General features: G+C 33.9%; 1 protein-coding gene across 1 annotated transcript in view; it reads right to left on the bottom strand.

Annotated features, from left to right (window-relative positions):
• The window catches only part of LOC129218236 (protein jagged-1-like), a 140,314-nt gene extending 129,112 nt beyond the window's left edge, over positions 1-11,202 (bottom strand). The window contains exon 1 of the mRNA XM_054852461.1: positions 10,849-11,202. Within this exon, the coding sequence (XP_054708436.1) occupies positions 10,849-11,202 (354 nt within the window). The remainder of the gene's footprint in view (positions 1-10,848) is intronic.
• Positions 11,203-22,504: the final 11,302 nt, after the last annotated feature.

Raw genomic sequence — 22,504 nt, 5'->3', positions numbered from 1 at the left:
TTCGCGAATACAATACTTCCTTTTTTGTAAAAGGAAGAGAAAAAAAAAAAAAAAAACGGTGTATTTTCCGAGTTCGTCGCCTTAAAAAACTCGGTAGCAATTGGGTGGGGAAATGTCCAAATATTTCTAAGTTATCCAATAAAAAATAATTATTTTTATACTTACTATATGTTTATTTTCAGTATAATATATTATATAGAGCACAATATACGTAATTTAAGGTGTAATGAAGTTTTCACTTTTTATTTCTGTTTTAGTGTGTGAATTAACTAGCAAAATTACTCAATTTTAAAGGCCTGTAATTTTTTTACAAACCAAATACACGAAACAATATATATATATATATATATATATATATATATATATATATATATATATATATATATATATATATATATATATATATATATATATAACATGCATAGTACTTGAATGGAATATTCAGTTGACTAAGAAATTTTAATTTTAATTCCATCCTCTTTTGAATTACAAGAGTCTAAAAATGTCATTTTTTGTAAATTTTCTGATTTTTGAGGGACTGTAATTTATAAAGGGTAAACAAACACACAATCACAGTTAGATTTTCTCATTAGTTTGATTCCACTGAAAAAAATTTACAAAATTAAAACTTACAAAATTTGAAGAGAAAATATAAACATCTCGTTTAGTTATTTATGAAACAATGAATATTTTTTGTAAACATAAAACTTTTGCAAAAGCTTTAACATGCGGTCAATATTCCTTGCTTGCTTTTAAAATTATTTTTTGTAGGAAATAATTTATTTTTCGCGCGAAAATTGCGGTCCATATACTATCTAGAGCGCTGCTAGTTCTGTTCAAAAGCAATTCAATTTTATTGAACGGACTGTCAAATTAATTAAATGTTAATGTTTCGCCCAGTAACCACGTTTACTTTTGCGTTTTAAAGCTGTTAATCTGTTCACAATAGCCATGCACAGTCCCGGTTTCTGGCGTTTTAAACTAGTTTATTGGTCAAATAATTGTTTACCATCTGAAACTAAATACAAATAGCTCTTTGTAATTGAAAACTCGTTCATCAACTTAGTTTATCACAATCAACTCTTCTATGTTGTAAACCTGTGCTTTAATTTGTCACAATTTATAGACAGATTTTAACGAACTGCTTAATTTCCGATTTAGAATTCTTTGTAATTGTGGTTTTACACTCAAAATTTTCATCATTTTATTCATCTTTGGAGGGTCTTCTATTAAATGGCACTTTCATTGGAGACCAATTTTAAAAGTATCTAACCAAAAAACATGTATGCTTTTGTTATGGTTGAAAATAGAAGGGGAAAAATGAATTTCAAGTACCTGTTACTTTACATACTATTAACTAAACTCACACATAACATTTCCATTCGCTAATATATATTGGTTGGCTTTGCAATTACATCGATATTCTCTAATATTTGGATTCACAACTACGTCGCTTTTCTGTTTTATTTGACTCCGCAATTACGTCACATCATTAGAGTTTGTGAAACTAACGAAATTAGTTAATCTAACAGCTGTAAAAGAAAGAGAAAAAATGGGTAAACTGAGAGATTGAAAAGAGAAATGTTACCATTAATGAACAATTGAGAGAAGGGGGGGGGGGACTCCACGTGGACATAAGTAACAGCTTTGGCAGCTGCCTACACGCGGTAAAGGTGGCCGGAGGTTCGATTCCCGTCATCACCTTGTGTGTTATTTGCTTCTCTTTGGAGATGTAAACTTCATTCTAACTTGTACTATTAGTGCCCTGTAGCACTCATTGGAGTTAGGTAAAATGTTTGTAACAAATAAACAATTTGAAATAACGAATTGCTTTTATGTCATCTACATGGTATGTGAGAAGAAATGGATTCAGAAAGTAGCAGAAAAAAAAAAATCCGAAAGAGCTATTTTTGTGCCTCAACGCAGAAATTTTCAGAAATGGAGCTGTATAAAAACAATGCCATGAACTAAAATAAATAAGCTACAAAAGCACCAGAAGAAGAATTTACAGCTTATTATGTGAATTAGCGCATTAAATAAAATGTTTGATAAGCTAATTAATTGAACACTTTCTCCCCACTTCACGACAATAAGGAAAGTGATTATTAATTCCGATTTAAAAAAAAGTAAGCTATTATTATCGACATTTATCAGTCACCTGTGAATAGAATTGCTTGGAAACACCTTTCCGAGCAAAAAAGGCTCTTTGCAGGTTTTCTCAAGGACAATCTACCTACACTTTTAATTAAGAGCATGACTGATAAAGATGAAGAGATTTCTAAGTAAGTACATCATATATCCGGGTCCCAAAAGAAGAAATCAACTTCCAGCTCACAAAGGGCAACAGCAGGAGACTGGAATGTATGTGGCTTCTAAATCTTCTAATTAAGAACTCTAGAAGTAGAAGGAAAGACGGATATCCAACCGAGTAATAGATTCATGTTATCGCTTCCTGCGAAAATCAGAAACCTTGTTTCGAAACTGCTCTTTGCTTCCACACCAACACCGGTAGCTTAATTAAAGCCAGCTTGAAACCGCGATGGAGTTACTCCACAATGTATCTTGTCAGAATAAGATCGCGAGAGAAACGTACGATTCTACATGTTGTGAAAATCAATCGTATAGCCACAAAAAAAGGAGAGATCTCTGATAATTTAGGGGGAGGGGGGGGAAGGTAAATTCTTCTTTTAATCCTTTTAAACCCATTCTATTTTAATTTTTTAACCTTTTCTCTGATCAAAAAGAAAGGTTTTTGAGGTTTTTTGGGGGAAGAGGTGAAGGGGGAGACGCACCCATCTTTCTCTGATGAAAATTACAGAAGGGCATCATTTCAAAACGTCATCTATACTACAGTGGTGGACAAAATTATAGACTCAATTTTTTTTTCTTTTGTTTCAATTATAACATGACTCAGTTTAAATTATTTTCATTGAAGTTAAGATGAATAGTTGAAGAAATAGTTCTAAAATTAGTACATCTTATCACCTAAATTAAAAAATTCATGAAATTAGAAAATTTGCAAATTTAATATTTTATCATTACGTAAAACCTGGACAAAAGTATAAACTCAAAAGTAAAAAATCCAGGATTACGAGAAAGTTTCGTTCGAAAATGTTAATTTAACGCCATAGAATGAATAAATGTTGCCATCAGTGATTGCTAAAAGTTTTGTTTTTGGAAATTAATGAGAAACATATAAATGAATCGCTGGACAAAATTATAAACTCATTTTTTTTTTCATTTTATCAATCATAATTTAACTCAGTAAAAAAAAATGTTCCAGTAAAGGTAATAATCACTAAAATAGTCCTAAATTCAGTATAACTCATAAACTTTATAGAATAAATAATTTCATTAAAAAAAATTCTCAACTTTTTTGTCTTAATAACACATGAAACCTGGACAAAAGTATCAACCCAAAACTAAGAAACTCTGAAGTTTGGTAGAGTTGTATTCAAATACTTAATCAGTTAATATCCAAAAATTAACCAATATGAATTACAAAATTACAAACTTACGATACTGCATAGACACAATTATAAGCTGATAAAATTTTAATTATTTTTGTTTTGAGTTTAATTAATTTACATTTGCAATTACTTTAGTAAAACAAAAGCAAAGATTTAGGAAAATGTAATTTTGCTATTAACATGGATAAATTGAAAAAAAAAAAAATCAATTTTTGAAAAGTTTTATAAATTAACACTGCTTTAAATCTAGCCATCAGTGTAAACTACAAACTTTTATAAACGAGTTGGGCCACCATTTTTCTGAATTACCTCGAATATGCGGCTGGGAATAGATTTCACAAGAGTTTCCAACAGCTGCAGTGGCATGTGGTTCTATACTGAAAGTATTGCCCTTTTAATTCCTCTGCGGTTTGGTACTGGTGCCCATCATGATAAACTTTGCGAAACATGGTCTAACAAAGATTTTCAATCGGATTGAGATCCGGACTACGAGCTGGCCATTTGATAACTTTGATATCCCAGAGCTTGAACCATTCTTTTGTACTTTTCGTTGTGTGTACACTCGCGGTATCTTGCTGAAATAACCAGTTACTTCTAGGAATCAGATGCGCAAAAGTTAAGAGATGATCGTCCAGTATTAATTGGTAATCTTCAGCGTTCTGTCTTCCATTGAGAAAAGCCAATCCTGCTTTACCATGTTGAGAGAAACCAGCCCAAACCATTACAGAGAATTTAAAAAAAAATGAGTTTATAATTTTGTCCAGCGGTGCATTTATATGTTTCTCATTAATTTCCAAAAATAAAACTTTTAGCAATCACTGATGGCAACATTTATTCATTCTATGGCGTTAAATTAACATTTTCGAACAAAACTTTCTTGTAATCCTGGATTTTTTACTTTTGAGTTTATACTTTTGTCCAGGTTTCACGTAATGATAAAATATTAAATTTGCAAATTTTCTAATTTCATGAATTTTTTAATTTAGGTGATAAGATGTACTGATTTTAGAACTATTTCTTCAACTATTCATCTTAACTTCAATGAAAATAATTTAAACTGAGTCATGTTATAATTGAAACAAAAGAAAAAAAAATGAGTCTATAATTTTGTCCACCACTGTATTAAAACCTGTGTGTGCCTGTAACCCTATCTCCTCCGGACTGTAAATGTCAACCCGGTCGTAAATACACATTGACATTTTTTTGAGGAGTGATATTCGTTTTGGAAAAATGTACAATGAACGAAACGTAAGTATGAACGAAAACAATCAAATCCATAAAAGAGATAAATGTCATTAAAAAAAAAAATATTTCCCAAGAATGAAAAGGAAAGGGGAAGGACTGGAATGAATGTGTACCATTTTGCGGTTTAACTTTTGGAGCCATTGACATTTTGGGTATAAAAATAAATAAAACATTCAAATGTGTTCTTGTTAAAATTCCAATCGCTTTTTCCTGCCAATTTAAATTTTTATTTAAAATACAAAGCGTGAAAATACGCTTGACCACATTTCTCGAGGCGTATTCAAAGCGTGGGATTTTCATTGCGTGAAGTACTCTAGTGGATCAAAATATAATGTTTAGATTTAGGCATGAGTGAACGGCCCAATTAGTTTTTGTTGAAACAAAATAGACCACCTGTTTTTGCAGTTCACTGTAGGATGGTTTTTTAATCTTTTATTCACAACAGAAAGAAAAAGTAGAAGGCCTATAAAATAAAACAAGTGCACTGATACCGAGATGACTTGATTTTTCATTTCAAAAAGAAATGCTGGATTCACGATTCAGTGTTCGAAATAGTTAATGGTTCGCTCGCCTGAGACCACTGAAAACTGCTTCAAACTATTAATAGAATTCTGTAGTCCACAGGACCAAAGGTCGATTAACTTTTTCCAAAACATTTACAGTAATTTTGTGTACTTACATTTAGATAAATTTTTATCGTAGATATGCGCAGTCAGTTTAATGTTTTAAACTCGGAATTAAAGCCAATCAGCTACATAATGCCACATAAGGCAGATTAAATTTAAAACAATAAAATAAGATATAAATTATATACATATAAATTTATGAAGAAACATATTTCATGTAAAACGACATTTTGTATTAAGTGGGTGCGCAGGACCAGTTACTTTTTAAAGCATTGCCTTTTTGAGGTCCCCTTTTTAAGGACTTTTTAAAGGGTAAGAATACTTTATATTATGTCTTTTTTTAGGGATTTTTAGGACGTTGGACACGATCCTTAAATTTTGTTGAACTTCTTTTGAAGCTATTGAGAGAGCAACACAGGATTGCTCCTCCCCGGTATGGAGGATACAGGGGGCAGGGTTGCAAACTGAAAAAAAGAAGAAAAAAAATGTAAATAATTGAATTTTCATCTAGTTTGAATTTTTAGGGGTTGATTTTTTTGGGGTATTTTTGTCGTGTTTTCTCTTTTTTTGGGGGGAGGGGAGAGGGGGATTCATTCTTGAAGGGGGCACAATAGTATATGGAGGGGGGAGGGGACAGCCTAAGCAACATGCAACACACGTGTGTCCATTGAAGTGATGGCATAAAATTTTGCAGTCAACGGCTAATACTTAATTGCAAAAACAAGTCATCGTAATATGAGTGTCAGATCCCGGCTTACGCGAGAGATGCGTTCCAAGACTCCTCGCGTAAGTCGTAATTTCGCGTTGTTGAAAAGTGTTGCATATATGACTTTTTTATTAACATACCCAATCATTTTAGACATTTAAGACCTTTTAAACTGTTTTTGACCATTTGTTAACTATATATTACCGTTTCCTACATTAACAGCTGAATTTTTACCGTATTTTTTAAAAAGTTGTATTATTCAATATAAAATAATGTTACGATGCACAAAATAAATGATCAATGGGAGAGAGATATATAAAAATAAAACAGTACGGTACGTACAGTACGTAGTAATAATAAAGCATTGCACTTGTACTATACAGTAGATACAATAAGTTACATTTATAACTTAAAAATTGAAGATGATTTATCCTGCGCAGTCTGATCGTCATTCTAATATATTTTTAAATACAGTAGTTTCGCATTTACTTTTATAACATTTACATCTATGGTCCTGGGACCCTCTGGACTTATACGGATAGCCTTCTCTTGACTTAATTATACGTATGAAAGATTCGCCATACCTAATTGTGCTACCTTCGACCCACTTTCTAGTTGTTCGAGCTTATCAAGAATTTACCTTTTCTTATATTGCCGCAAATTTTCGCTTTTTGTTTCCATCTTCAAATTTTAGATGAAACCGCGTGCATGAGTGCCACAATATTTCATCACCTTTCATATTTAGAATAAATGAATGAAAAATGAGGAGTGGTGATACATACACACTAACAATGCTATGTTTATAGTGCGATATGTGGGAACTTGCGCAGTCAGTGATACTGAAAGGATGAAAGTACATTCACGAACTAATGCTTAGTAGTCAACAACAAAGCTGAAACTTAGCATCACGATTCCTTTCCAAATATTTTCGTGTTGAGAGTGAGAAAATCGCTCTAGCTCTAAAATTCGTTGCTCTGAAAAACTCGCGTTATAGCCATTTCGCGTAAGTCGGATCGTGATGTAGCGGGAGTCGACTGTAAAAGAGTCGTCCAAAATGATGTCACGCTTTGGAAGGGGACGGGAGGGGGGTGCGAAATTGTAAGTCTGTCATAAAGGGGAGGAAAGAGGCAACAATAACTGTAACATCATGCGGTTAAAACAGAATGTGAGTGAAAAAAAAGCGTTACTATGACAAGAGAAGGAGAGGCGGTAAGGTGAAATGTGACAAGTGACAAAGAGGAGGGGGTGTCAAACATGTTGAAAAAAAAAGTGTGACATCATTTATATGGACAGGTCCAAAGGACAAAACTTTGGAAATTCGTTGTTTACCAGTGACCAATAGTCAAGGCTGATTAAGATATCGAGGGGCACTAAGCCAGACACTTTTTCGGGAGCCCTTGTCAGCAAACCTTAGTTTTATCCATTAGCTAAAACAAGTTTAGCCATTTGCGGGGCCCTAAAGAGAGGGGTCACTAGACCACGACCTAGTTATCCTATTCACTAATCAGGCACTGCCAATAGTAACAGTTTCATTAGTAGCTACTTTTTTGAAATACGGGCCACTATTAATTTGTGTCCAATTACTTTTTCTCCTCTACACGAGACAGACCGTGATTTCACTCTCAAGATTAAATTCCAGAAAAAGAAGAAAATCGAAAAATAAGTAATGTTAAACCACACTGATTAGAAACGTCGAGAAATGTTTGATTTTAGAGGTGCCTTTACTTCATATAGCCCTCTACGCAGCAAAGAATGGGTGAGAAAATATCACATTAAGAAGACTAAAAATTTTCTTTCGTATATCGTATTTCTAAACCAAATGTGTATTTACTAGAAAGTTATACGTAGCTACGTACTACTAATTTTGCTTCAAGCCCGCCATTTGGGTGATCAGGTATAGATTCAAGAAACATAATGAAATTATGCATTTTGCATGAATTTTCCCAGTAATATGCATTAAGTATATACCTTTTGCACCTCCCCCCCCCCCCTCCCAACGGAAAACTTTGAAATGACGGGCCTGATTTACCTGCTACTACTGATCCTGATATTTTTACGTGTGATATGTTAAACATCTTATTCATTTTATAATATTAATAGAGTAGAACCTTAATTAACCGAAGTGTTTCGGGGTCGAATATCTTCGGTAAATCGGAATTGTAGCTGTTAGGTTGACTTAGAAACGAAAACTCTGAATTTAAACGTGTACACATTTACAAAAGGACTGCTATATGCCCAGGGGCGTGCACAGGGGGAGGGGGGGGGGAGAAAGGGGGCCCAGTATTTTTAAAACTGGGGGTGAAATATAAGGGTAACAATATGAATAGGGGCCCGGAGAAGTGTGACGGGCCCCAAAATTTCTGTGCACGCCCCTGCATATGCCATGTGTTTTCTACACTAGGAGCTATCCACAAACAATGTTACGCTTTGCGGGGGGGGGGGTCTTCGTGAAATGGTTAATTTGTGACAAGGGGAAGGAGTTGTAGGAAAACGTGTGACACCAAGCATTTCTTTTAATATAAGAATACGTTTAAGAAAGATGGCGTGACGTGTGACGAAAGGGGGGGGGAGTGGGTCAAAAATGTTGAAAAAAAAAGTGTGACATAATTTATGGACAGCTCTTTATATTAATTACTAACAAATTTGTTCGTCAAATATCACACTTATCAAAAAATGCAATAAAAGCTTAATGAAACATGCCGCAAATTTTAATTTATTTACGCTTTTAACAACGAAGAAAAATTTTTGTCCTTCAATTTTAAGCACAAAAATGCGTTGTTAAAAAAATAACTACTTAATAAAAATGTACAATACTTTCAAATTTGATAGTTTTCGAATGGGGTCGTTTCCAATATTTTAAAAGTATTTTTTTTTTCTGAAAGAGCATGCTTAAAAACATAGGATCTGACCATTTTTTAAATAATTTGTTTAAGTTTAATATTAAAAAAAAAAAAAACTTAAATCGGTGACTTTCATTGTTTACAGTTCTGTCGTGTGACATCACAAATGATGGTATGCCATTCAATGTTGCCATTCTCTTCGCAAAATATTTAATTCGCATCTTTACTCACGTGTATTGGCAACGATATGGTTGATAGCAAGCGTAGAGCGCAATTTTAATTCGCTGCTTGATTATCATAACGTGGAAACGTAGTAGAAAGATGCGCCTAATTGCATCATTTGTGACGTCATAAAGACCACGCCTTGTTTGAAAAATCGGACATTTTAAAAAATTTATTTAAAAAAAACTGTTGGGGAAATCAAAGTATTTTCTGGGTCCATGTAATTTTTTTTGCTAATTCTATCCATTTCAATGACTAAAAGTAGTACCTTTGACTGAAGGAAACCACCCCATTTAATTGCATTTTTTAACTAGAACTATTTAGCGTTGTAAAATTAAACTGCTGAATTTGAATTCAAAAAAAAAAAAAAAAAAAGTTAGCAGCGATAAAAGATCACGAATAATTCAGTGTCTGCCATTCAGAGACCTTGAAGAGATGTTAACTTGCCGATGCACTAAAATTTTAGGAAACTGACGTCGATTAAACGAGAATCCCGTACAAAGAGCTTCGATTTTCCAGGTTCTATTGCGTCATGTTTATCAAATTAAAATGAAAATTAATCAGAAAAATCATTCATTACCGTAAGAAAGCTACTAGGTGCAACTATACAAAATGTTCATACACTAAAATATAGAGTAAGCAACAAAATCTATCACTTATTTCACTTTTTTTTTTTTAAAAGAAGGAAATTAGTAAATTAAAATTTAAAATACCATCAGTTTTTACATGAAAAATGAATTTAACCAAAAGTTTTATAACAAGCCCTTAAAATTTAATCAAACTAGAATTGATTGAATGAAATACATTCAACTGTGTCTAAAATTTAAATCAATACGCATGTTATGAGACTTTGAACATACAATTTGAAAAGCATGTCTTTTAAATTCAAAACATACTTTAAGATTTCTCTTAAGACCCATCTTTAGAGTTTAACAACATTTTAAACAATATTTTGCTTTCAAAATCGGCAGTTATAACTTTATAAATATGTTACTTCAATGAAACTAAGAATTCAGAATATAACATACATAAACTATCAGATTTTACATGGAGGATGAATCTAATGAAAAACGATCCACAAAAGGCCAGTAACATTAAGCTATGAAATGGAAAACAATTGTACACAAAATTTAAATTTACATGCAGGTTGATTTAAATTTTATGTTAAAAAAATTTTTTTAAAGCAAAGCATACTTTATAATTTCTTTTAGAGCCATCTCGAAAGTTAAATAAAACTTAATGCAATATTTAATTAACTCTCAAACAAGGGTAATTGCAACTTTATTTTTATTATTTTTTTTTTTTTTAATGCATAACTTCTAAGAATCATACTTTATATCTAGGGCTGTCGATCAATGATGTCTCACTTTTCTTCAACATATTTGACCCCGTCCCCAATTTTCACAAAGTGTCACACACTTAACGTGTCCCCTCCCCCTTCCATTGACACACGTCACGATATTTTGTGAAACAATCTTTTAAAAAAAACGTGATGTTGCACTTCATATTACCCCTCTCTCCCCATTGTCACAAACTGTCACAATTTCACGACCCCCCCCCCTCAAAGCATGACATCATTTGCGGACAGCCCCTCTAAGAATCCCGAAAAAAAAAAATACAAACCTGTCCGGAAAATAAGATACACAATAGTGTTGGTTACACACCTCAGTAACATTGTCGATCTGATTTTCCGGACATGTTTTGATCGGAAAATCAGAAGTAAATAAACAAGCACTTACCGTCCAACTAAACGAAAAAGGTAAACTCAGAAGAATTTCTTTATTGGGTTCATTCTGAACGGAAAATGAATTGCCGGTTACTACAGCAGTTGACAGATTACCATAAGTGCACATTCCAGTTGTTATATGCGATTGATATTCCTTCAAACAAAGCACGAAGGCGGTATTGCATTGCAAAGGACAACCACCACCAGCAGAACGGTAGCCTCCGCAACAAGAGCCATCCATCAGTTCACCTCTATAATTATGTATGGAAAGAACCTGGAGTTGAAATAACCCGGTTGATTTCGATAACACAGCACAAACTGATAACAGCAGCACGCACACAGCAACAAACCGAATTGAAGAATACATGTTTATTCATAACCTCATTGACAGATCCTTAAAACTTGAGCGGTCCAAAATGTTTAAGAATTACGTAACTTGAAACACATCTCTTCTGCACCGATTTAAAACCAGCAATCACAAATATACATTTTCATTTTCAAACGCTCATTTGAAAGTTGATATTGAAAAATTTAAACACACATCAGTTTGTGGGCAACCACGGTTCAGGTAGACGCACGTGTCATCACGATTTGTCAAACTGAAAACGGAAAACTCGCGTATGCGACTAGCGGATCCGAAAGTAAAATTCCTCAGTGAAAACTTCCCCTCCAACGCGGGGATTTCGGAAAGCGGAATAAGCGGATTGATCTCTCGCGCATCAAGTGCGTGAGGGTTGCTGAAGTCACGAACCCAGAGAGGCGCCAAATACCTTTCCTTGGCGATGTTGAGAAGTCCGAGTTGGGAAAAAGCCGCGTTGTTGAAACGGGGAAAGAATTGTTCGCTTCGCTATTTGTAATTATGATTTTCAGTTATCGCTTGCATAAACGTGTGCGTAAGTCTTTCATGTGAAGGGAGGAGGGGTCTTAATGCTCTTATTTTTTTCTTACAATATTAAGACGCTTTCTAACAATGATTTAAAAGGCCTTTTTCTTGATTCAAGTTCTCTGCTCTTTTTGCTTCCTTTTACAAAAAAGGAAGTACTGTATTCGCGGAAAAAATTTTCCTCAAAAATCGGCCTTAATTTCCATTTTGCTCAACCCCAAATGAATGTTGAGTTTTTTTTTTCGACTCGACCACACGTACATATGTACTTAAGAACGTATAGACGCACGAAATATCCATTTTGAAGTTTCCCGAGTTAATTACAACGCGTTTTCTCGTGACGTCTGTATGTACGTATGTACGTGCGTATGTGTGTGTGTGTGTATGTCGCATAACTCAAGAACGGTGTGTCCTAGAAAGTTGAAATTTGGTACGTATATATCTAGTGGGATCTAGTTGTGCACCTCCACTTTTGGTTGCATTCGGGTGTTTCTAAAGGGGTCTTTTGCCCCTTTTTGGGCGGAAATCATTGTTCATTTCGATGTAAACTCAAGTGGTGTTATCGGACACTTGGCGATATATCGCCAGTCTTTTGGTCGCCAAGGTTTTTCGCCAACTTGGCGACAAATTTGGTGATTTTTTAAATTTTTTTGTTAAATCTGGTTTTAATTTGGCCACTGTTGGTGATATTTAGAGAGTAAACTATTGAATCACATTAAAACTGCCAATAATGTCAAAATGACATTAAATTGGAGTAAAAGGAAGTCATGTGATGCACACATCAGCTCGTTTTTGAAAAGTTTTGCAAAAAGCTCGTTGGTGATTTAAATGTTCTTTCATTTGGGGGGGGGAGCGGGGCAGCCCCCTTGGCTATGAAAAAAAATGTGTTTACACATAAGTGGGCGTGGCTTTTGCTGTCTTTTCGTTAAAATTAGCATCGAATGTTCACCCTTTGCTCCCCCCCCCTCCGGGGAAAATTCAAAATGACAGACCTGGTTCTAATTTAAAATTTTTCAGCCATCGCTTGCACAAACGTGTGAGTTAATGATGAAATCAAGTTCTTCATGTGATGGGGGACGAGGGGTCTTACTTCTTTCTTTGAATTTTTAGACTCACTCTTACAATCATTTGAAACACATTTTTATTCGAAATCTTTTTTGAATTTATTTACATCCTGCATTAATCATAAGTTTTACATTCCCTGCAGCAGGCACATTACATACACAACAAATGGGAAAAGGGTATTTTTCACGTGTTGCAATGGATTTATATGAGTTCATTCAATAGTGACAAAACTATAATCTTCCAATTATAGTATCTTGATAATGTTAATAATACTCATTTCATTACCAGAAAGCGTTCCCAGAATTTTATGTCTTTTACTTATCCCGTTGGAAGACTTAAAGTGTCATGAAATTGAAATGACATAAAAGAATATGGATTTTCTTTTTGACCCAACTATATCAATCGAAGTTTTAAATTATGTTTTATATTTTGAAAAATTAATATTTATTGTAATATCAGTGGAATAACATAAAAGTTTATTCACAGAACCTTTTCTAAGCATTGTGAAATCAACGTATACTTATATGTGGGTGTGAGTTTTGGTGTTTTTCAATTAATATGCATTGAGTATGTACCTTACAACCCCTCCCCTCCTCCCATGGAAAAATTCGAAATGACGGACCTGCCCCTTCCTTAAATTTTGATAAAGTACATAAACTATTTGAATACTAATAGCTAATTAATCCACAGTCTAAACTTCTGATCTAAACGAACATTTCTGTACCTCAAAAGCAAACTAACGTAAGTAACATAATCACTACTTTTCAGAAGAGCGAAAAAACGTTTGGGTGTTGCGTAGAAAAGTTGGGACTCGAGCTCTTATCTTGGCGGCTCTAGTTCTTGTGAGGCCCTGAGCGATTTATATTTGTGGGATCCTCATGTTATAAGAGAAAAATGCCAATGAAATTTAAACAGATTATTCTAATTTTAAATACAATGTACGATCTCTGATTAATGCATTTTAAAATAATTTATTCTCGTTTATTTCCCAATTAAAATTTAAAAAAAAAACACTTTTTCGTTGTAAAATCCTATATACCGCATTATTTTAGGAATATTACCGAGAATCCAGTGTCATTTAGTCCTAGAAAAAGTGAGTGAGAGAAAGCTAATGTTTTTAAAACATTAACTTTTGAATATATGCAATTATATTACTTGTAATTAAAGTACGAGAATGTTAATTAGTCTGCAAAATATTTAGGGGGGGGGGAATGTAATTTTTAATTTTCTTCCCCCAAATGCGTTTACAAGTTTCAATAACTGTTTTAAAATGAGATAACAACTAGAAAAAAATATGCATACAAAATTATTTTCTAAACGGGTGCATGTTAAAACATTTTATAAACAAAATGTAAATTTTTTCAGTAATGTTTTCAATTCATTAATTCTTTTTAAAAGTAAATATTTGAAAAACTACTTTTTTTTTCATTGCATATGAAATACACTATAGTTGGGGAAAAACTATCCGGGCAGCGTCGTAATGCTGTGATTAGGATCTGCGTAACCTTCACAATGTCTGAAACTTCAAATCTTACCGAATGACAAAATACGATAATGCACACGACCAACATCTAAAAAAAAAAGCAATTAAACATCCTTACAAAAGAAATATTATAATGTTGTCTCCAAATTTTCCGGACTGTCAGACATTTCTTGTGAAATAAGGAAATATTGGGGATGTTACAGTGATACCTCATGACCCCCCCCGTCCCCTATTGGGGCGCCTTTGCCAATTCTATCACCTTTACACAAAATATTCAACAAAGACAGCTTTAATTCTCTACACAAACATGCATTGCATGAAAGTTCCTAATAAATAAGTAATTATACACAAGTTTATGTGTTTTTATTTTTAATTATGTCGGTTATCGGGGTTTGCTTCCAACGTATTATATTTTTTCAATATTTCTATTCAAAATTTCATGACGAAGATCACAACGAAGTTGATAAAAATACATGGGTGCCCCGAAAGCCCGAAACATGTTTTAAATAGAAGAAAAATTAAAATAGGGACCAAAAGAAAGATTTAGAACATTGCAAGAAAAAAACACCAGCAGTTCTAAATCCTTTTAAGGTTTAAAAAAAAAAAAAAAATGAAGGGAAAACAAAAGTGCATCAAGAAACTCAAGAGCCATGATGTTTAAGTTTAAATCAAAAGGGAACAATTACATAGGATATGACTGCTAAGTATCACCTCATCCCCAAAGTCAAAAGTTTTTATTTTCTTGGACTAAAAATGTTGGTTTTTCAAACAGACATAAATTTGAGGTGAAAATTTGAAAATTCCATTATGGAAAAACTAAAACAGTCAAATGTTTTTGGAACGTCAATTTCAAAAAGTTTCCGAGTAAGACTCAACGAGAAACCCATCTACCCATCCCTTCCCATATAAAGTCATCAAAGATCAAGAAGGGCTTACACCCCATCCATTTCCCGGACGTCATAAAAGATGTCTTACAATTTTTTGTCTTCAATTTCGAAAAGTTTTCTCGCTAGAGTCACCAAATCGTACCCGCATAAAAGAAAAAGATTGTTTAAACTTGCGCTTTAGGACTTCAATTTCAAAATATTTCCAGGGGAGCTCTTCAGACACCCACCATTCCCCAGAATCATAAGTAAATCAAAAATTTCGTTTTCAAGACTATAATTTCTACGGGGGGGGGGGGGAGAAGAATCCCCGAACTCATCCTTTCTTTAACATCATCAAAGATAACTTAAGGACTTCAGTTTCAAAAACTTTCCGAGGCGAGTTCCAAATGCCAGTACTTCCCGCTAAATCGCCTTATATGGTGAAAAATTACTTTTCTAAGACTTCAACTTCAAAAATTTCCCGGGGAAGCACCCCCGAACCCCCACTTTTGGACGTCACCAATGGAAAGCAGAGAAAGAAACCCATACCTAATTTTGTCAAACAGGGGGGAGGGCGAAATCTTCACTTGTCACTTGCTACTCCTCTGGGAATGGCTTGGGGGGGGGGGGGGTACGATTTCGGTAGAGTTCACACATGTGAGGTGGGTGTGAGTCACACATGTGTCTAAGTTTAGCCTAGAGCGTAAATAGATGTTAATCCGGCCCTGATAAACACTAGATGGTTGCACCGTATTCATGGGTCGTAGCAACACCAGTTTTACCTTTCTAAAATTCTTATTATTTAAATTCAAACTTACGACTGTCTGTTACTGAACCTTTGTCTGTTACAGGTGCCGTTACCCTACCTGTGGCTCTAAAGTTTGATACCCGAACATCATTTTTTTTTCTATTTGGAACAGGATCATGTTAGGTAATTCTTGCTAAGTCATTTCTAAAACTATACCATTTCGAATACGCTCCTCAATAGCACATGATGATGCTCATTGCGCCATGCCATTGCCACTACTGCAAATGGTACATATACTGCTGTCTATCGGCACCACTTCCACTTGCATCACCGTATCCCCACCACAATTGGGAAGTTTTCGATTTTTCAATTTTATTTTTATATGATAGAGTAACATGTATGAACATCATAGGTGAAAAAAATTTTGCGATACGATAAGTAGTTTTTTTTGAATTAATTTTTAAAGTTCAAGCACTTGTGACGTCAAATGGCATAGGAAATGACGTCATGCGCTCTTCCGATAGGAGAGAAGCCGAAGGTCACGCATTCGACTTCGAAGACGAAACGTAAAAGGCTTATCTCCTCGCATTTAACTCCTCGCGTTTCTGGAACATTAAACCTCTCATCCTCTCGGAAATATTCGAATATCATCATTGATGTTACTTGAGGAAGATTATTTAGATTGTGCTTTAACGAATCCGGTCTCCATAGTGTGTTCAAAAGGATTATTGAATTTCTAAAAAATAAAAATATCAGCGCGCTCAAAATGTCCGTAGCGAAAACAAGGAATCTTCGGCGGAAGGCTGCCCATTCGCGCCCTGTGACGTAGGCTCGTGACGTTTCAGAAGAGCGCACTTTTGCGCGTAGATGTTTTAAAAATTCATTAAAAATCAACCACGGTGTTTTAAAATTCGGCGATGGTGAATTTTTTAGTTTTGAGGGTCAATTAACAATATCCAAAATATGAACATTTAATCGGTTGCAACTTCCCTATTCACTCACGCTTTTCCTAAATACGGGAGGTTAGGATGCCGGACCCTGTACATTTTAGTAAAACGTAGTAATATTGACAACAAAATTATACACAACAAAATTAACGTTTTGAAAGCTTTCACAAGGAACAATGTGATGTTAACGATGGTGGTGGGTTAGTGGCATATTGAAAAATGAACAGATATAAAGAAATCACAGCTTTGATACATTTTGAGAAAAACAGTTTACTGAAGTCGCATGTTTACGTCATGAGTGAATTTCAATTCATACTTTAAATGTGTAATGAGATTGCACAGACTTTCTCTTAAAATTTTCAACTTTAGAAAAACAAAATATTGCTTTCCATACAAAAGATAAACATCTTTCGAACCCAATTTTTAACAATAACATCAATAATACAGAAAATAACTGTGGCTAATTAAAAGTAAAAAAAGAAAAAAAAAGACAGTTATTTTAACCGTTTTTTTTTTTTTTTTCTCTATTTAGCTGCTCACAATAACTGAACAATAGCACCCTCAGGGAAAGTCGAAGCATGCATAAATCCAGGAACTATGGATTTGCGTTGAGTAAACTTTCTTGGAAACATCTATTGATGTAGAATATATACAAAACACAAAATCTTTTCTTTGATTTGGTTTCTTTTATTTTTTTTATTTTTTCCTTTTTTTTTAACATTAGTTCCTTTTTCGGAAAAGGCTTTTCCATATAAAAAATCTTATATCACAAAAAAAAAAAAAAAAAAAAAAAAAAAAATACTTTTTATCACCTCCGACTTCGCAGCTCTACTAGGAAAATTGGCAGTTGTCTCTTGTTACGTCTATTTTTTTACAGATTGGATTTGTGATTATTTTGATAAGCTTCGGTGATTTTTCTCAAAGATTTATTTATTTGTATAATAATTACAATAGTAATTTATCTTTATGTTTAAATATTATTGTCAGGAGTATGATAATTAAAATGTTGCAACTCACTCAAAATGTACAAATTTATGTAGCGGTTTGTTAACACCAAATGAAGTTTTTGTGGAAAAAAACAGCTGTTCGCTCACGAAACGTTTGGCAATTTTTTTACCGGTCCGCCCCGGCCAAAAAATGTTGATAAAACGCGGTCATAAATGCATGTCTTAAACGATACTTTCTTTCTGCCTACTACAACCTCAAAAATTACGATTTTTTTGTCTGATCAGTAAAACTTATTAATCTTGAAAAATAGGTTCAATAACAATTGAATGAAGTACCAGTAGCTATTTTGGAGAACATGAAATTATCATTAGTTTCATCTCCATTAACAATTGAACACCTAAATTCCTTGTCTCACATTTATCTCAGTCATACTCATCAGTGAAAGGAGCATATGTTTGAAGAAAAAGAGTTTAGAAATCAGGCCTAAATCCAATATCAATAATTTCATTTGTTTGTTATACATATAGCATCTATTTGTGGCTAGGTAATGTTTTTCTACACATTGATTTTATGCCTGTATATTTTTTCAGATAAGTGAATTTCTTCGTAAGTTAGTGAACTCACATGAACAGTCATTGATGTACACATGACCTATTAAAGATGATGCTTGTCTGGATTCTGGAACTATTGTCCGTTTTTCACGAGAAGGCACTTCGCCCCGCCTTTTCGAACGCAGAGTTCCATTTTCGCGGAGGTGATTGGTAAATCTAACAGATCCACGTGCTTCTAAATGAGACAACCATATGCCCTTTACTTGGGCGCGCATTTCAATGTGCAAAACAGTCATAGTGTCCTTTACATCACTTGCTTCACTTGTCTGATACTATTTTCGTTATTCTTACATTTTAAAAACTGCTGCTTTTATTCGGCAAAATGCTATAAACCGAATATGCCTTCTGCTGAAAACAGCGAAATAGAATCATCGGATACCACGTAAGGAAGGCGGAGTCAAGTGCCTTCTCGTGGGAAACGGACAATACTTGAAATATATTAATGTCTTCAATTGGATTTTCCTACAAAAATTGAGCCTCAAATTTTTAGCCAGATCGAAAGAACTTTTGTGGAGAGCAAAAAAAAAAAAAAAAAGAAAAAAGACTTGGGGTGTCACCCCTCCCCTCAGAGGGTGACACCCGGGGCGGACCGCCCCTCCCCCTCTATAGCGACTGATAAAATACTACATTGAGCATTTGTAGGAATGCTGTTTAATTTGACCAATTTTCAATCACATGTAACTACTAAAATAAAAAATAGTAAACCAAAATATTTTAAATATTTTTATGTATGCGTAAAAGGAACCTGTATACCATATTTCATAAAAATCTGTTATCATGTGGTCACCACTTTTTTGCCGTTTTTGCTCATTTCGTATGGAATGAACCCAAATCGTCAGACAAAATTTACCGAATAAGATAATTTTTTGCTAGATCACAGTCACCTCCCGTAACCACCCATAGGGGCACTCTTGAAGCTACCAACTTTTGAAAATCGAAATTAGTAGCAGAGTTTTGCGCGGTCCGTTTAATAACAAACGTAATAGACGCAGTGAATAATTTACTCTTAAATTTACTAAAGGGTAAGTAACAGTTTAGTTTAGAAAAACATTTAATTTCTTATTTTTTTTAAATTATTTTTTAAGATAAATTCCTTTTGTTTATATTTAAGCAAAAATTTGGAGCCCTATTAAGAACAAGAAAAATATTATCGAATTGATTAATAATAGGGATACTATATTTAATAATTGAAAAGTTTCTTTGGATTACAAAAAAAAAAAAAAAAAGAAAAAAAAAGAAAAAAAAGAAGTTGTTCGTTTCGGACATGTTTTCCTTTTTGTAACATCGGAGTTCAAGGCTGTAGTACGTAGAAACTACGTTTTTTTCGTAGCCCTATAGCATTTCTAAACAATTAGCATTTAAACTCGCCACACACATTGAAAATTCTTCCACAAGCTTGTACTAGTTTAAATATAACATCATAAAAAGTAGTTTAATTTCTTTAACATTTTATTCACGGCCAGGGGCGTGCACAGAAATTTTGGGGCCCGTCACAAATGACTTTTCCAGGTCTCCCTCCATTTTGTTTACTCCTATATTACACGTCTAATTTTAAAAATATTGGGCCCCCTTCTTCCTCGGGTTCGAGCCAGCAGGTGTCCCTTCTCCCCCCTCCTGTGCACGCCCCTGGACACGGTAGCACTTCAAAATTTGCAATCAATGTATCAAAAATGCGAAGAATTTCCGAAATCATTAATTCGCTCGCCAAAAGAGGAGCGATACAGCATTTGGTGTAGCAAACCCTCAATGAGAGTGCGTGAAAGCTTCACCTATGAGGATCGAGGGGTATTTTTTCAATGATTTTCTTTTTCACCCCCTCCGGCGAAATGTGGTAATGAAAATAACGGAAGTGTAGACGCACATTGTAGGTTCTATTACATGAATGAAACGGCATTGCCTTTAGGTCAAGAAAAATAAAAATGGGAAACGAATCAATTATAGTCGGGTTTAGAAGAATACTTTTCAAATACAAAATTGCTATTCAAAGAAACAATAAATTACCGGATGATTTTAAGCACTTGAAGCTGGCAGGATAGAAGAAGTACAATATTATACCTTTTACCGCTGCTGAACTCGTATATTTAACAGAACCGGAACCCAGGGCCATCGCGGGGTCAAAAAAGTAGGGTTCAAAAAATTGGCAGCCCATTATAATTATTTCAAACGTATCTTTTAAATACAGAGTGAGAGAATGGGTTCAGTTTTTCCTTTTTTTTTTTTTTTTTTTGGCTTCAAGAGGGACTTATTACTAGATCAAAGTACTATTGGCAATATAAACCTAATCGTTAGTATAATATTTACTCAGAAGTACCCTTTACTTTAGGGGGTTTCTCATCCGGAAAATATTCGAACCAGTCTTATAAATGCATTTTAGACAATCGTTTATAATGTTATGAGAAGAATTAGTTCTGAGGTGTTCCTTCATCAGTCTTTCAAAATCATAACTCTAAGACACAGTTTTAGACTACATCTTCGGGTATGCTAAGAGAAGGATAGAATCGAAGGAAGATCCATGGAAATATTTTTAATTAGTTTAGTTCTAAAAATACATTTTGGATGATCTTCGCTAATGTTAGGGAGATAAGAGATTAGGGGGAGCCGTTCCGGCCATTTTTAGACATTGAAACTTTAAAAACGCAAACTTTGTAGCTCTAATTATGAGAAGAAGAGGGGGTTTTGGATACCTAGCGCGAATATTTTTCGAAATTGTTTCTCTAAAAACGCAGTTTTAGACGATCTTTGGTGACGTTACTGGAAGCAAATATTCTGAGTCCTATCCCTAGAAATGTTTCTACTTTTTCGTCTTAAAAATTGCATTCTAAATGATCTTTTGTAATGTTAGAGGATGAAGATGTTCGGAGACGTTAATCCGGCTGTCAACAGAAATTTTAGGAATCACAAAATACTGCTCGCTTTAAGCAGGGTTTGCTCGTTAAAAGCGAGTTAAGCTCCCGTAGACTTAACATTGTAGATTGTACCCCCAACCAATAATTCTTATTTCCTCGTTAAATCCGGGTTTTTATTAAACCAGGGCTCGTTATTAGCAGGTTCGAAGTCAATGCCAGTCCGGAGGAGATAGGGTTAGGCACACACAGACAGACGCGCATAGGTTTTAATAGTATAGATACTCGACAAAATTATCCCTGTGCGGAGGATGTTTTGTTTCACTGTGTTTACGAAGAAGTAATTATTTTGAAGTTTTGTTAACAAAAACTTCGTATCAGATTCCAAAAAAAAAAAGGAAAAAAAAAAAGTAAAGAAATAAACGTTAAAGTTTTCACGCTTGGGCAGTAAAATAAACATCCTTTTGTAAATAACCACTGTCGTATTTTCGCATTTTCAACACATTACTCACCATGCTCGTCACCTTTTTGGTTTGATTTAATTCAGCTGAGAATGACCCCTTATAACAATATTCAGTGTCAACACCCTGTGTTGTTTTGAAATCAGATACTTTAGCTGGAAAAGAAACAGTTGACTGCTCATGAAGTATTTTGACCACTCGACTAAAGAGACGCTTTTAACTATCTATTCGTAGTAAAATTAGGCTATAAAAACTAAACTATTTACGCGAGAAACTGCTTTCTCAAAACAAAACTATCGTCCCGTATAACTAGACAAAGAAACAAAATTTCCGAGGTTTATTAGCCTTGCGGTTCTCAACCTTTTTCGTGTATCATTAAATATGCATAAACCCAACAAAGACACTTTATTTTTGTTAAAATGTGTCCCATTCATTGCTGCCACTCTAAAACGATCATAAAACAGGACTTTTTTTTTTTGACGGTTTTTACGTTCTAGCTTTTTTAATTACGAAAAAAAGAAAAAAAAACACCATTAAATGAACTCTAAAATGTTCAGTATTTAAACAACTTAAAAATTCAATTAATATTTATTGAGAAAAGAAAAGAAAAGAAAAAAAAACCGGAAGTGTAAGGTAGATTATCCATTGGGGGCCATATAAGCTACGATGATTCCTAATTTTCTACTTAGATGTAGTATTTGGCTGAATTTTTAAATGTTGAATTTATAAAATATTTTCAAATAAAAAAAGAACCTACTTCGAAAAACAAAGAGGAACTAAAAAGTAAAAAAAATAATTGCTCATACTTACATAC

The sequence above is a fragment of the Uloborus diversus genome, chromosome 3 (genome assembly GCF_026930045.1).
Source record: "Uloborus diversus isolate 005 chromosome 3, Udiv.v.3.1, whole genome shotgun sequence".
Classification (NCBI taxonomy): domain Eukaryota; kingdom Metazoa; phylum Arthropoda; class Arachnida; order Araneae; family Uloboridae; genus Uloborus; species Uloborus diversus.
The sequence above is the reverse complement of the archived record's forward strand: the minus strand, read 5'-3'. Positions and strand labels throughout refer to the sequence as shown.